The sequence below is a fragment of the Oculina patagonica genome, chromosome 7 (genome assembly GCF_052425735.1).
Source record: "Oculina patagonica isolate OP01 chromosome 7, crgOcupat, whole genome shotgun sequence".
Taxonomy (NCBI): domain Eukaryota; kingdom Metazoa; phylum Cnidaria; class Anthozoa; order Scleractinia; family Oculinidae; genus Oculina; species Oculina patagonica.
Window position 1 is genome coordinate 26521859 of NC_135764.1, and position 17051 is coordinate 26538909.

General features: G+C 40.7%; 1 protein-coding gene across 2 annotated transcripts; it reads right to left on the reverse strand.

Moving 5' to 3' along the window:
- Positions 1 to 137: 137 nt before the first annotated feature.
- Positions 138 to 15804, reverse strand: LOC144660239 (ATP-binding cassette sub-family C member 4-like). 2 transcript variants are annotated; one of them, XM_078520839.1, is made up of 8 exons: positions 15753 to 15804; positions 10495 to 11105; positions 7954 to 8333; positions 5707 to 6986; positions 4223 to 4793; positions 3197 to 3333; positions 1981 to 2289; positions 138 to 1692 (listed from the first exon to the last, which is right to left on the reverse strand). In XM_078520839.1, the coding sequence occupies exons 2-8, from the start codon at positions 11035 to 11037 to the stop codon at positions 1088 to 1090; spliced, it is 3825 nt and encodes a 1274-aa protein (XP_078376965.1). In that variant the 5' UTR covers positions 11038 to 11105; positions 15753 to 15804; the 3' UTR covers positions 138 to 1087. The 2 variants fall into 2 exon arrangements, with proteins under 2 accessions (XP_078376965.1, XP_078376964.1); XM_078520838.1 differs by lacking the exon at positions 15753 to 15804 and adding an exon at positions 14355 to 14410.
- Between the last annotated feature and the right edge of the window lie 1247 nt (positions 15805 to 17051).

The following is a 17051-nucleotide window of genomic DNA, read 5'->3' on the forward strand; positions in this document are numbered from 1 at the left end:
AAACAGACATATTAATTTGTTTTTTCTTTTGCATTGTACTGGGTTGGCGTTCGTATCGGCTTGTTCAAAAGTTACGCCGTTTAATAACCTCACAGTGGGATATCGAGTGTTATTTCACTCTCAGTGGTATATCTGGTTGTTCTTTTCTTTTATAATAGACAGCAATAAAAAGAGTCTAAAAACAGCCTTTGTTTTCCACGTTTAATTAACGTTTCTAACGATGGTGTATAAAGAAATCGTTTGGGTTTTGTTTTGCTTGGAAAAAAGAGCTATGATTGAACGCTGTTTAAAGTCCATGGCACCTTTAAAACAGAGAGGGTTGTCTCTAAGTCACACTCCCATTCAGACACCCTTTATGAGTAATTAAAATCTCTTTGCATCTCAATGCGCGTTCCGTGAACTCTTCGCCGATATTAAACTATTGTGTGGCGACAAAATTGCCAGAATAAACACGTATAATTTGGTTTTACGCTTCGGGGTACGGCGGCACGTTCAAAGAATACGAAAGTTATTGCATGGTAAGTTATTGCATGGCAAGTCCATCGGTTTCAAAAGTCCTTACGATGATGTAAAAAGCGTGCTTTTGACCGAAAACTGTTTCTTTCCAAAGTAGAGTTAGAATATAAATCACAAGTTGTTTACGATATATAAAATACAGTTACAAAATACCATAACATAAAAACATGAAGGTTGGGCAAATATTTTGTGATGTCACGGTTACAAAAAATATCAGATATCATATTTCACCACAAGGTGACAACTTCGACAACCAATCAGTATTTAGTATAAAAGAATGATTAAATAGATATTGAATCTTGTGTTACTAAGGCTGCCCTCCGGTAAAGTAAAATCGCGATGCTTGCAATTAAATTATTTAAAGTTGTTGTTGATAAAAGAAATTATTATCATGCCAATGTAATTTGGTAATTGAGAGGAGTGTTGTTCAATATATTTTTTTAAGGCCGTAGGGTTTTTCTATTCTTGTGGGTGCCCAGCAGTTTTCTATTTTATACATTTCAATTAAAAATTGCCACACAGTTTTATATTATACTAAACTACCTACAAGGCTACAAGTGTCTGTTAAAGTCTATGTCGTAACCTGTTGTAGTCGACACAGCTCTGCAAATTTCCCCGCCTCATTTTTCAACAGCACCTCCGGTTTGTCAAACTCCACCACCCTACCCCCCTGAAATACCAACACGCGATCGTAATCTAAGATTGTATCTACCCGGTGAGCTATAGTGATCACGGTACATCCGTGAAACTTGCTACGAATTGTCTCCTGTATCAACCTGTCTGTAGCAAAATCCACATTAGCTGTGGCCTCGTCAAGAATAATAACCTTATTCTGTTGTAATAACGCTCGAGCAAGACACAAAAGTTGCCTCTCTCCCACGCTGAAGTTTGTGCCTCCTTCAGCGATTTCATAATAAAGTTGCCCGTCTTGTTTTTGAATCAGTGATTTCAATTGCACCGCTTCCAATGCGTTCCATATTTGGGCATCTTCAAACTCGATTCCAGGGTCGAGATTGAGTCGTAACGGACCGCTAAATAGTACAGGGTCCTGGGGAATGACGGAGATTCTTGTGCGGTAAATCGGCAATGTTAGTTCTTGAATGTTCTGGTCATCAATAAGAATCTGGCCTCCTGGTTCCGGCATGCGCATCAAAGTAGCTACAAATGACGATTTTCCTGTAAAAATTAAAAAGAAAACAATGTTGTTATCTAGTAAAAGACCACAGTATTTTCTACATATAGACCTAGTATGAGATATTTCATCAGGTAATTTCTCTGTTATGAAGAATCTATAGCATTTAGAAAGAAGGTTCGAACGAATGAATTCCCGATTTCAGTGGTTTGAACGCCCAACCGGTATCTGGGAGGCCATGGGTTTGTTTCTTGTCGGAGACTTTTTTTTTGTCCCACGCTCGTGCCATATTGAACATTTCATCTTTATCAAATATAAAGTTACTTTGATACCTGCTCCAGTTCGTCCTGCGATACCAATTTTCTCAGCTGGTGCAAATGACACGTTCAAATCTCTTAGAACTGCAGGTCCGCCGCTATAGTACACCAGGGAAACATCTTTAACTTCAATCCGACCTTCTACTGGCCAGGTTCTCAGCGGCTTCTTTTGAAGGCTGTAGCCTGGTTCCGAGTCTAGATTTGTGTACGATATGACTCTTTCCACTGACGTCATCATGTTCTCAACTTCCAGGCACTGGCGAACCGTGAAGTCTAAACCTTCCAGGAGATCCATACAGTAGATTATTGCTAAACCTGTCAGACCTGATGAAGAAACAAATAAGAAAGAAGGAAAGCGTCATCAGTAAAAGGAGCATGTCTAGTGGGAGGAGCATGCGTCTCTTCCTCAAGCTTCTCCACCAAACATCGTACCCAGGGTCTTTGTTCTCCCTGACCAGCATTTGGGAAACGAGCGACCTTATGGAAAGTTCTGATTGAAAGTCCAAAAATATCGGACTTCCGGTTAAAATGCGCATGCATATCTTTAAAAAGAATTGCTCAACAAACTTCTTGGTGTTTTACTTCCGGCCATTTTTATCGTTTTCAAAACCATCAAAATCGACCCTGCAACGGAACGTTTGAGAGTTGCTTGTTTCGTGAAGCTTGCGCAGTAAGGAACGAAGACGCGAGGTACGAGATTGGCTTCATCACACGCACGTCGAGGCACGCATAGGTTTCTAAATGAATAGAGGCACAAACAGTACTAGACATGAGGACGCGCACGCTTTTGTCTCGTGCTTCATCCCCGATCCAATAACCAATAGGTTTCGCTTTAGGTAATATTTTCAACCATTACACGAAAGGGAGCAGGGATGGCGCAGTCTTGAGAGCGCTCGGCTCCCACCAATGTGGCCCAGGTTCTCCGGTGTTCCTTCCCTCCACAAAAACTAACACTTCTAAATTGCAATAACATCGGTAATCTGAGGGCTACAGGTTTTTTAGTCGCAAGACTATTAAGTGCAACCGTCGTTAAATAATGTCAATTCGTTTATTTATTTATTTTTTTTTATTGGTTCCAGTAGTAGAGGTTTTTTCGATGACCAGTCAGGTTCATCGGGCCTCGAATTGCTGAATTCGAAAGGATTCACCGCCGCATACATGTCATTTACTTATTTCACTTCCGCTTAGAAAACCCAGCTGTGAACGACTAAGCCGCTGATAATTTCCTCACCTGCGTGTTGTGACGTCATCACAGCTATAGCAGTCACAGCTGTCAGAAACAAAGACGTAATGCAGTCCATGCGAAAATGAAGCCAGCGGACAACGGCGATCGAGACGAACCACGTCTTAGCTAAGTTGTCCTGATGTCTGATAAAAGAAAGACAGACAAGGCAATTAAAATAGTGCCCTGATGTCATACATGCCTGACTGGAATGACACTATTTTCGTTTTGATTGCTTTTCAGTTTAAAAGTGTTTGCTACCGTTTTCATAATGGCATACAGCTCGTAATGAGTCACGAGTCTCTTTAATGTAGGCCACTTGTAGCTATGTGACTGACTGACTGACTGACTGATCTTACTGACTGACTCACTGACTGACTGACTGACTGACTGACTCACTGACTCACTGACTGACTCACTGACTCACTGACGCACTGACTCACTGACTGACTGGCTGAATGGCTGGCTGGCTGGCTGAGTAACTGACTGACTGACTGACTGACTGGCTGACTGACTGACTAACTGACTGACTGACTGACTGACTGACTGACTGACTGACTGACTGACTGACTGACTGGCTGACTAACAGTAACAGTAACAGTAAATCTTTATTGTGCCTTACTACTCCAAAGGGAGGTATTGGTCTAGTTACTAATGGTGTTATAGCAACTTGCTAACATTACTTAATAACAAACATGAATTTTAGGTTTATTGTTTTTAATTTTATTTTATTTTATTTTTTTAGATTTTTGTTCTAGTTGGGTACTTCTGACTTACATACCAAGTACTTTCTTTCTTCAGCTGGTATGACTTACTGACTGACTGACTGACTGACTGACTGACTGACTGACTGACTGACTGACTGACTGACTGACTGACTGACTGGCTGGCTGGACTGAATGGCTGGCTGGCTGGCTGGCTGAATGGCTGGCTGGCTGGCTGAGTGACTGGCTTGCTGGCCGACCGACCGACCCACCGACCCACCGACCCACCGACCCACCGACCCACCGACCTATCTAGACCAGTGTAAATCACCTGAAAAATTCTTGTGCAAAATGTTCCTGCTGGTGATAGGTTCTAATGTTGACAATACCATCGAGAGTAAGGGAGAAGTGTGAGTACACGGGACTGCGATTGATGGCTTCAAGCCTTGCTACTTCCCTAGAAATATTCAAACAGTACCGCCCATAAAACGTCACCAATCCGATAAGGGGGATAGCAGCAAACACCACCCAATAATTAGCCACTGAGGGAATCCCTACTGAAAGGAACATTTTCCAGAAGGTTTCGAAAAGATCGTAAAACGCTGCAAACAGCATTTCGTCCATCAGCCCGATGTCTTTGGAGAATCGGTTGCAAATCCTTCCAGATGGATTTGTGTCGAAGAAATGCACCGGTGCTCTGAGCACAGACTCGAACATTTGGCTGTGAAGATTTCTCGAGGAGTTGATTGTAGCTTGGAAGAACAGGAAAGCTGAGAAAAACAGTAAAAGTGTTGAACCCAGCGCCAGGCCAGTGTACAAATAAACATTAAAGCGATCTCTAGAAGAGCTCCACGATACGTGGTTCCATTGGGCCATTAACCAGTCGGGAAAGACTTCTGACACTGAAGACAAAATCATGGTCAATAACAACATCAATAATAAAACAAACAAAAACAAACGACATGGTGTATTTATCCTGGGGTACTCCTAAAGCCCTGGCCAAACGGTAACGCAAGTGGACGCAAATTGCGCAAATGTTTTTATTTTATTTTGGGTGTTTTTATTAAACTCATTATTACACTTTCGCTTGTTGGATATTAATTAGATGATAGATAGCCAACTTGACATAATGCGCCTCGTTGCTCTCTACCATCTCATATTCAACGCGCGCTTATGAAAAAATTTTTATTATTATTCATTCAAAATATTTCTGTTTTCTGATTGCTTTCGTCTCCGGCTAATTCCCTTTCGGCACCGCCGACCAATTTGAAAAAATTCATTTTCCCCACCCCCCCAATTAATAAAAACTAGCAATGGTATGATTATTGCAATTCTTGCGTTTTGATTGGTTAACAGAGAATGGTATATGAGCTCATATACCATTCATCACAAACAAAGTAGCCTATACGCGTCAACGAAGTTAGCTGGAGAGCTAAAATATTGCAAATCTTTGGGAGTTTAGCCAACGGGGTGCGTAGCGCCGAGTTGGCTATCGAAGTATCTATCATCTTATATCCAACACGAGGTCGTGGAATAATTGTTTTTTATACATTGGTGTCACCAGGTTGATTGCATAGCACGCACTATCTGCGTCCACGTCATCCGACAGAAAGAACAGAAGTGACGTCATACCACAGAAAGATGCAGAGAGTGACGAAGGTGAGCAAAAGATTTGTGCGCGCTCCTACGGCAGCGAAGTGAAAAAAAGACCGAAAGGCCCAGCGCCCCCAGCCCGGCCGAAAGACGGCGATATATCGCTATCATGCTCAACCTCATCCAATAATTGTTAAATATGATCAATTACAACTGACCCACCTAGAGCACTGTTAGATAGGATAACAAGAGGAATCATCAGATACACGGGAAGGCCAGCCCTGAAGTATTTCCAATATGTTCTGTAGGACACTGCACCAAAGTTTCGATCTTCCTTGGGAATTATCAAACTTGTCTCTTCGCAGCTCTGAAATTCGCGTTTCTCTCGGCCTGATAAATCTCTACTAGCACCCGATTGAAAATTTCCTTGATCATCTTCGAAGCGTTTCTCTAGTCCAGAAATTCCATTATTTTTACTGACTATCTCCTCATGGCTTCCCTGACAGGCAATGGAACCTTCATTCATAACAACAATGTGATCTGCCTGCTTCATGTAACAGGGTTGATGCGTCACAAAAATGCACAAACGATCCTGTAACGCATTGCAAATATAGTTCTCGAAAATGTGACTTCCAACTTGGGCATCCACACTGCTCAGTGGGTCATCCAGCAAATATATATCAGCATCGGAGTAAAGTGCGCGTGCCATGCTAACGCGGGCCCGCTGACCACCACTTAAAACAACTCCACGTTCCCCGATTGTCGTTAGATCCCCGTTTGGGAATTGTTCTATGTCTTTTGCAAGTGCGCAATCTTCCACAACTGCTTGAAACTTTTTGGAATCAAACGGTTTGTTAAATGTGATATTATCACGAAGAGTCCCTGAGAAAACCCAGGGTGACTGCGCTACGAATGCCATTTTACCTTTGCGTTCTAGAATTCCCTTGCAGATGGAGAGCTCTCCAAGAATAGTAAGAAGCAGTGAAGATTTTCCGCTGCCAACTGGGCCAGTAATCATTACAATCTGTGCTCCGTCCGTCTTTATGCTGACATTGTTTAGCAGCAGTTTCTTGTCTTCCTCGTTGTATTTACAACAAACATCGGTCAAAGAAACCATCACCGTCAATTGCTGATGAGTTGTGTATTCATTTGAGAGTGCATAACTTTCACCATTGCTGAAACCTTTCCCTGTCTTTACATTCGAGCTGTTTGAACGGCCACCTGAATTAGAATCTTCCACAACTTCCAAAAATTTCTGTATCCGTCCAATAGACATGTTGCAATCTAAGAATACAACCAACCGCCTGCCGAGGTATTTTATAAACATTCCCAAAACCTTTGCGTAAGCGGAGACAGCAAATACAGAGGTCGGCCTCAGAGAATGGCCAGCCACGAGATAGGCGACAAAAATCAATAGTGATGTCAGTCTTGGTGTACTGGACACAATGGTTTTGATACTTGCTTGAAATGCGCTGATTTTACGAATAACTGCGATTTCTTTTCTGAAAAAGAAAAGGAGTTTTAGCCCTCACTTATAATCGTACTGAGGTTCCATGAAAAAATTTAAGTGAAAATTCAAGAGAAGTTGCGAAATAATAACTTACAAGGCAGTAATATTTAATAGATGAACACCAAGACGATTGTCCGAAAATCCAACCTACGTCCGTGCTGGGAGTAGTCTGTTTATTTTATAATGTTTTTTTTCTCCCAATTTTACAACCCCCATTCTACATTTTCAGGGGCGGATCCAGGGGAGGGGTTGAGCAATTTTTTAATGTGTTTTTCTGATTTAGAATAAAGGTAAGCTCCAGATTTTATATCATGACCACAACACTCTTCGAGTCAGAGGAATGCTGCAAATGGCATTTTAGGGGGTAAAATCAGAAGAAAAAATTCCCGGGTCCCCTTAAAAGCTCGCGCCTGCGTGGCTTGCCGTTCACGCGCATGGCAATGGCGTGGGAAGTTACCGAGCATAAAGGCAAACATTAAGTTTCCGAAAAGAACTCGCAGCATAGCCACAGTTTTGATACAGTTAGGAAGAACTTCTAGAAATTTAAGCTCTCGAGCTGACCCCGCGAGAGAAAAACGAGTTTCAAGTTCTCAACTTTTTGTTATTTAAGGGACGTTTCACGTCAGTTCGAAACAAAGTAACACGCGTTTTAAGCTTTTTTATGAGTTTTGACATTACCTTTCTCGAGAATGCTTTAAAATTTAATACGGAGTCACTTAAAGAAATAAATTACAGTGAGATGTTTCAAACATTATATAAAATATTACAGTGCTATGAATACATTTTTGGTAATCTATTTTTGCACTTATTGCTCGAACTTTCAGCGGAATCCGTCTTGAGTTGTACAACACCCCACCCCCATCTCCCTCTTTCAGAATTTCTGAATCCACGCCTGATTTTATCCTATATAAACATGGATATGCTTCAAGATAACTTGATGAACAAAATATTCTACGAACCCTCTCACTGCAGCAACTAAATTCCCGAAGTAATTCTCCCAGCTGCAGATCTTGATTGTCCGTATTCCTCGAATGATCTCGTTGATGATTTGAACACGTTTGTCAGTTAAAACCGCGGCCTTGTGCCGTAAATTAGCTGCCAGCCTCGATCCGTATCCTTGATAGAACAAGATGAGAAGAAGATAGCCCATTCCAATCACGACAGGCCAGCCAATGAAATAGAAAAGGACAACATTCCCAGCCACGAATGCAAATGGCGCCAGTATGATGTTTGGAAGGAAACGAAGCGCCCGGTCGAGACGCTGGACATCGTTAGAAATCAGGGTAATGACGTGACCTGTTGTCATCATTGTTAAATCTGATAACGAAATCTGGAGGACCTATAGTAAGAGAATAGAGTAGTCATAAAAACATCATCTTCTTGACGTAATTGGTTACCATAGCAATGGCATAAATCGTAAAAGTACCGACTTGTCGCAGAGACCTATCGCTGCGACTTGTCGCTCCGTGTGTACTACTTTCTTTACGCACACAGCGAATTTTGAGAGTGGGAATGTGACTATGGTTTTCCAGTTCAATCAGAAACCCATAAGGGTTGAAACGTGTAACTCCCTATGATTCGCATTGTACAAAGCGTTTGCACATTCGTTTACACTAAGTACCATATTTGGAAATCACGAGAAACATTCAACCAATCAAAATGACTATATTTGGATTATATTCACAGCGCGCGCTAGATCGCGTTCGATGGCGTAATCTTGTTTTTGAACAAGCTTGGTCGAATAAAGTTAGATTTGGTTAAATTTTCCTGTTTCATCTTCTTGAAGAAGTCTGGAGAACTTCACCTCGATACACTATTTCTTTAGTTTCTGTAAGAAATTTACGGCGTTTAGGTCGAAATTCAAGCAACTTACCGCAAAACCAAAAATTATGTTGCGTGTGTCATTACGTGTATAAAGCATTCGCGTACAAATTCTTCGTGTTTCCAAATATGGTACTTAGCAAAATGAATATTCAAACGCTGTGCGCGCGCGTTACACGTTTCAACCCTTATGGGTTTCTGGTTCAATATAACAAAAATACCTGACGCTCTCTCGTTGGTTAATTTATATTTTGTCGCAGCGACTTGTCGCAGACGTGTACACACGCTGCGACAACGCTACATTGCTCATTTTGTCGCTGCGATGTGTCGCACGAATTCAAACCAGTGACTGGTTTGAATTCGTGCGACACATCGCAGCGACAACATTATGTTGCAGCGACATAGATTGTCGCACGAATGCACCATGTCACACGAGGCAACATGTCGCAGCAACTTGTCGCCTTGTGTGTCCCGACCTTAACTGGAAACGAAGCTGAGTGACCTCGATATTGCATTATTGAATACCGATAAGCTTATTGTCAAAAAACAACATTTTCTTAAGTCCAAAAAGAGGAAAGGGGTTAGGAGTCACCTTAAATTTTCAGGTGACTTTAAATCCCTGACAAAGCTTATCACTAAAAATGTAGGGGTCACCCAGCCCATTTTCGATATAAGGTGATTTCCAGTCCGAACTGCGCAGACTCAGGGTTTGTTTTCATTTTTGTTTTGAATTCGTTGAAACGTTACACTTCGGTGATAGCGTACATGAAGTTTTTTAGTTCGCCATTACGGATCGTTTCGTTCAAGAATTCACGATGAGCTAAAACGTCCGTTTGAAATACCGTCGAGCTTCTTTTACTCGTTATTATTGTTTTGCAAGGATATCTGGCGTTAATAATGAAGAAAAAGGTAAGTTTTGTCCCGGAATTTTTATTTTTGCTAGTAAACATTCTTCTGTTTGTGAGACTCACAAACATTGCAGGCGGAGATTGCGCAGTACGGACTGGAAATCATCTTCTTTAAAGCAAAAATTAAGGGGGGAAATGATATTTACGAATTTGACACACATCGTTTTAATGACCATCACAATTTTACTACTTACACTTTTTACTACAAAACTGAATGTTTTCGACTTAAATGAAGTCATGATCAGAGTAAATTATGACTGATGATGAGTTAATTTTAAACGAAAATGTTCACTTAATTTTAAAGTATATTTTTTGCTCACTTTTCATCATAAATGTGATCTATGGAAATGGTTGGGGCTTCGACAATTTACGATTATTAATCTCAATCAAGCTCAGTTCAACGATTGGATTCGATTGCGTTCGTCTGAAATGGTTTGATTGACTGCTGATTACGCGAGAAATCTAGGACTACACCCTCATAGCACTCCAGAATACACATCCTTTTTTGTAGCCTTGAACATGCTCTCTAGTGGAGTATAAGGCGAAAACATTGGAGCGAGACGAAAAAGAAAAGAAAAAAGAAAAAAATGGAAAGCCAATCTCGGTACTCGAAGGGGAGAAATCAGCTTATCTCGTCCTCAGAGTCCACGATCCTTCTGATCCCTGGCGCAGACCAGAAGGATCGAGGACTATGGGGACGAGAATGGAAGGGGAGCTCTCATGCGAGGTCTTTCAACCCAGACCTCGCTCTGCTCGCTTCTGCAGACAAACCTGTTTGTAGATGACACCCAGAAGAGCAGAACGCATTCTCATCCCTATCATAGTGGATCTGTAATCACAATGACACTTTGAAATGGCTATGACCCAGGTACTCAAACAAACACCAGCGGCATAGAGATAAGTCCAGGTGCGATCAACTAAAGATTCCTTCATCAGTTCGGCAATCAGTCCAATCAGAAACAAAGGCTGTATGAGACGTAGCACAATGTGTGTAGAAGCCAAAATAAGGACAAAAGCCTTCTCAGAAGCCGGTACTAAGTTAAAAAGAGCACGCCATAGCTTTACCGTCTTTATGCATGTTGTAGTAGTGTTGGCGGGTTCGCAATTCCGAGACCATTCCTTTTCCAAATCTTTTGTTAGTGCTTGACTCTGGTATTCTTTCAACAATGCAGGCAGGTCATCGTTTTCAAGTGATCGCTGGTTTCCCCGTTTTAGAAGTTCGTTCAACCATGAAAAAGTAAGAAGCGAGAAGAAGCTGGCTGTTTCTTTGGGGCTGGTGGGCAAGCCTTCTGTGCCCAGTTTCTCGTAAGACATCTTGCAAGATAAGGACAAAAGAGTAGTCGTCTCGCGCCCTCTGCTTACTGCATTGCCTGTTACACAGCCTAGGAAAACAATTTAGCAATATTGTTTCTTAACTCTATCCAAAATAAAGGGTGGTAAAGGGGGGAGGGTATAGATCGCGTTTTATGAAGAGGGTCTCAATGGGGTGGTGGCTTTTACGTTTAACGGTTAAAATTTTGGCTTTTTTACGGCTAACGGTTCATTTATTTCCATTACGGTTAACAGAAGTTAAAAGTTAATTTTCATTGTTTTTAATAGTTAAAAAATGATTTCCATTATTGAAAAACATATTTCAAGTCTTAGGACCATTTTTGGGACGAGGAAGTGAACTAGTTTGGTTCATTTATAATTACTGCCCGATTTTTACGGTTGACATATTTTACGGTTAACGGTTAAAATTTTCCACTTTTTACGCCTAACGGCTAAATTTTTGACCGTTTTACGGCTAACGGTTAACCCCATTGAGACCCTCTATGAAAAATGTAACGGCGCCGCCCTCTCATAACTCACCAAAAACAAAATTTGGCATTTTGCGCTTCATGGAAAATTAAACAGAACGTTTTGGAAAATCACGGTTCACGCGTACTATGGAAATCACGATTCACGAAAAAAAATAACCATTTCACCTTTCACGGAAAATGAAAAAGGTTCGATCGCGGGTCATGTTAATATCCTTAACCTCCATCGTAATAACCCTTTTAAAAGAATTAAATGGCATGTCACTGCCTATGGAACTTGATGTTTGCCAAATCAACCATATGTTGAAAAATATGATTTTGTTGTTGTTGTTGTTTTTGTTTTTTTTTTGTTGCTGAACAGTTTTAAAACAAAATTTTTTAACTTGTTTACAGCATTTTTTAACTGCATGCTTGAGATCGTTTTAGCTTTCATTTTATCAGCTTAAGATAGGAGTATCTGACAGTAATTTATGATCACTAAATAATATTTGTCGAGAACAAGTTATGGGAGGAATCGCGACCGCCCAAGCAAACGATATGCAGCAAGGGCGGGTGAGAGGTAGCTTGCGAAGCTGGGTCTTGTTGTGGCTTAAAGATAGCCGGAACAACGAACAACAAACTCGCGAGGAGCTTGGCGAGAAGGAGGCCTCCTTCCCAAGCCCCTTGCAGCTTCGCCGCTTGCTTGGGGCGTTTTAAACCCAAACAAAACCGCCAGCTACGAAGGCTAGGTAAGAGGTGGTTACGCACTGTGCAACCAGATTTTATGTTGGAGAGATTGCACAGGATCATACTAGACCTCACTAACCCAGACCTTCGGGATTAGTGCACGTCAATGCAAAGATTCCCCTATTTAGCTGCAGAACAAACCCTAGTTTGAAGCTTCAGCCGTAAAAGCTGCTCCGTTCGTTGGTGCCACTTTGCACTGACTTAGGGACCGGTCATTATTTATCGCCTTGGGAGGGGGGGGGAACGGATGATTTTTGGGGGAGATCACTTGATATTTAGATGAACAGAAGGGAGGATCAGTCGTAACTGAGAGCCCAAAAGGGTTGATTACTTAAAGTTCTGGAAGGATTCAGATGCGGGACCACTCAAATCTGTTTCGATAATGCCAGTTTAAGAGCATGCAAATAAATGCGCCCATTCTACTGGGAGATGATAGCATTTGCGGTCTCAATCTCTTTAAGCCTGAAATGAACTTTTTAATGTTTTGGCACACTCCGTATTTGTCACTCTTTGGTAATGATTCGCTTTGTTCAGTTTGTCAGCTCCCCTATCTCATTTAGCGCCCAGCCCATCACATTTGCTCTTGTTCAAGCAGGTAGTTTTTGAATCCAGATAACTTGTGACGAAACACAGACTCATAAATCATGTTAGGCATTGCTGTTAAGAAATCTTCACTTTGAACGTGGAGTGTGGGTCTGGCAGTAGCTATTTTTGCCAGGGCTAAAAATCGGATAACTGAATATGGGTGCAAAGACATCGAGGGGGGATCACGAAAGTTATCGATGGTAATGAGGGGGGTTCCCTTTAATGAAATAACATTTAAAAGGGAGATCATCTAAATTTCACCATGTTTAGCCCAAAAATCTCCGCTCCCCCCAGGTAATAAATAATGACCGGTCCCTTATCTACCCGACCGATCGACCGATTATGCCTTTAACTCTAGATCTTTAAGTGAAAGTCCCGATTATGCTTTTAAGTCCCTGGTACAACGAACGATATCATTCAGCCCACTAACTGTCAAATGTATGCCCAGCGTACCTCATTGAACAAACAAAAAACAAAACAAAATTCAATTGAACTCAATCGATTGAACACCAATCGTTCGATTGGGTCAAACATTTCAACAAAATCGAACTTTATGAAACAATCAAACGTACCGCGGTAAGCCGAATTCAATTGAGCGTAATCGAACCTTCGATTAAACAAGTGATTAAGTACGATTGTCGATCGTTCGGTTATCAAGCGTTTCATTGTGTTTGACTGATCAAATTTTATTGTGAATTTTATTTTTTTACGATTACCGAACCCAATCGAACGATTGGTGTTCGATTTGGTTCGACTGCCGAACGTTTGTGTAAATACACCCCAGGTGTATGGAAACAGAATCCCGGCATAACGCTAAATCTTAACCTTAAAAACATTATTGTAGCTTGGCACTTATAGTGATGTGAACCGAGGTTTCACTGTATACCTTATTATAGGAAATTAACGCTACACGAAATTAACGCGAATGTTTCAAATTCGCGTTAATTTTTGTTAACGTTAATTTCCGCGCCATTAACTAAGTGGGGCACTTTTACTAATCATTATTTTATCATTATTATTATTATTATTATTATTTTTTTGCCCCTAATTTCTCGATACTGTCCAGACGCTTTTGACTCCTAGGAAAAGGCATTACAGTATTTCATCAGGCTAGAAATCTGCCGGTATTACTATATCTGTGAACTGAACGCTGAAGGCGGTCAGATTCCGGCCTTCGCTTAACTGCTACGTTAATATAAACATTGCCCGCGATTTCTTTGGCCTTCCTTCGTGGAAAATAATTGTCTGAATTTTACTTGCTTTTGACTTACACTAAAACAAAAACCTATAAATCATACTGACTGATATAGCCCTTTCATACAAAAAAATATAACTGTTTTTCTTAGCCTGATGAATATTCCGGTAGTCGAACACTTCCCGCGCTTACAGACAGCCCGTTTTAATTATAATATTCGCTTCATATGGCACATTAATGATTCGGTATACGAATAAGATATATAATAAAGAAGTTATAAATGTCTTAAATCTTAAACAAGCAATATAATGACATTACAAGCTCACCTTGACGGCGAAGAGAAACATAAACGTGAATATGGTGTAAGCACCTCACAAGTCCGATAAACTGATTCGGCTTATAAAGACCTATAAATATTGTAATGTATGCATCATGCCTCAGTGATTCATGGCAGAATACCGGGGGTAACTGACTTTTAAAGAAGGTCTTATTAACATAAATATTTTAATTTATGATGATAATGACCGTATTCATCGAAAACGATGAAAAGCTCGCTCGGAACTAATAAATAGATGCGAGACACGTAGTTTGAATGTGTATGTCTAGCACACAAACATTCAGAATCGTCAAAAGAAGAAGAGCTATCTATAAAAGTGACGAAAATTCATTGCCTCGGGAAATCTAATTTATAGAGTGTTGGTTTTTAAAACGTGATTGTAATCATTGAAAAGGGGTAAAACATTTCCATTGCAAATTACTGTCAACGTATTGCTTCTTTTTTTTCCGTCTTTGGTTCGGTCCATCCAGATCTTCAGTTTATCTGACCGATACCACAGTCCCTAAGATAGGTAGAAATGAGTCAGTTCATCAGCTTATAGAGTAAATTTTAGCTAATAAGGTTAATGGCAAATCAGAAATTTCGCCTGTTTAAGCCTCAGAAAAAAAAAACTATTGTGAATCAGTGCAGTTTCAGATAGCCAAATTAGATGCCAAGGATTGAGTTAGTAGGTTCGCGTATATTGACAAATTTTTAGCCTTTAAAACCGCACGGATTGCGGGCATAAATAGACCCTCTTATTTGCTTGGGCGGTTTCTTGCTAGCCTGCTGCGGATCGGAGCGTGAGAGGCGGCTGTTTTCACAGGCTAGTTTCTTGCCCATTTTAGACCATGTGATGATACTCTTGAGAATTCTTTCTTTTAATTTTTCAAATATTCGTGTGTATACATGTATGAATGAATACAATTCTCTAAGGAAATTATACATGGACTAAAAAACGAGGGTCCAAAATAGGCTTTTGCAATCCCACATCCCGCTACCCTATTTGGCTCTTATCCCGCCATTCCCGCCATTTCCGCCTGCTCACGTCTCAATTCATCGACTTTTTTCTCATTAAGCCTATAAGGATAAGTTTCCTCCGTCTGTTATACGCAAAAGGAAAGTTTACGTTAATTGTTTACTAGTAGCTATTGAAATCCAAATTACTTTCCTAAGCTAAGGCAAGACCAACTGTGTGGAGGGCTCCAAGTTGCTTCATAACATGGAAACGGTATTACTGAGCTACGGCTGTGAACGCCACTTATGCCACTAATTCGATTTTGATACTTTTTCACCTTAGTACTTCAGGCATAAGATTTGTAAAACGAATCGACTGTTAAACCGTAAAGGACAGCTAAACAGAGATGTTATCACGACTAGAAAATCGACAGACTTAAAAGTAGCTTACTGATGACGAAACCACTGTCCTCTTCTACAAAACCTTCACCCTCGAGCTCACAAGTTTCATCCACTGCCCGAGTCGTATTCTGAGTTGCTTTTTCTTTTAGGGTGGGATTCTGCTGTTCTTGTTACACTAGTCGGGAATCAGTTGATGTTTCTCTACCTGGAGAAAATACCGGTTGCATGCGCAGTGAAAACAGTTTGTTTGAGCTTTAAAAGAGTTAAAATGAAATGCAAGTTGGTTTTAGGCTCTTTTCCGAGGTCCTGCTAGGATAAATTCCGAGAAGCGACGCAGCATTTCAACATCGACATAGAAGAAATAAAATTGTAACAAACGAAAGAAGGAGTAAGATGCTAATTTTTACAAGACTTGTGTTGAAATAGCGACTATGGCGACAGTAAAGGAGAAATTTTGACAACTTCGGCGAATCTCTCGGTTTCTTAAATGTTCGACGGAGCACTTATGTAGTCACAACTCCCCTGCACCATTAACAAGAATTGGTCATTAAAATGTTTCGTAAATACAACGATCTCTCTAAAGCATCCCTGATAAAGGGAATTTTTCCAGCAGATTTAACAGGCAGAAGCTTCCAGTGGATAAACGCAATGGCAACCAACTAACATATTACATTCTGATTAGCAAAGTACAAGCATATAAGGAAAATTAGCTCAGATGTCATTGCAGCCGAGCGAGATGCAAACCCACCTTTGAAAAACCGCAGAAGATGAATGCCAGCCGAGCACACTGAGATACCTGTTGTATGTTATTACACGACCCTCGAAATATAAACGATTTGTTTGGGAGAACGGTTTATTTAAAAAATGAAAATATCAATTTTGTTGATGCCCGAGAAACTCATGCTCTTTTGTATTTAGTTTGACCACATGTACTTGACATGTGTACTTAAGATAGTCACATCGCTTTTTAATCTGTCGTCGACAGGAAATGCACGAGAAACTCCTGCTCTGTGTACATAGTTCAAAGTCACGTTTGTTTTGTATGTATATAGGCTGGTCACATGTACTTGGCATGTGTACTTAAGATCATCATATCGCTTTTTAATCTGTCGACTAGAAATGCACGAGAAACTCCTGCTCTGTGTACATAGTTCAGAGTCACGTTTGTTTTGTGTGTATATAGGTTGGTCACATCGCTTTTTAATCTGTCGACTAGAAATGCACGAGAAACTCCTGCTCTGTACTTCCCACTGGCTTTGGAAAAGTCTGATATTTCGATTACTAGTTCGTGTCAAGGAAGTTCTGGTAGGAAATACCCCAAGCGTAATCGTTGTGTGCCCAGTAAAAA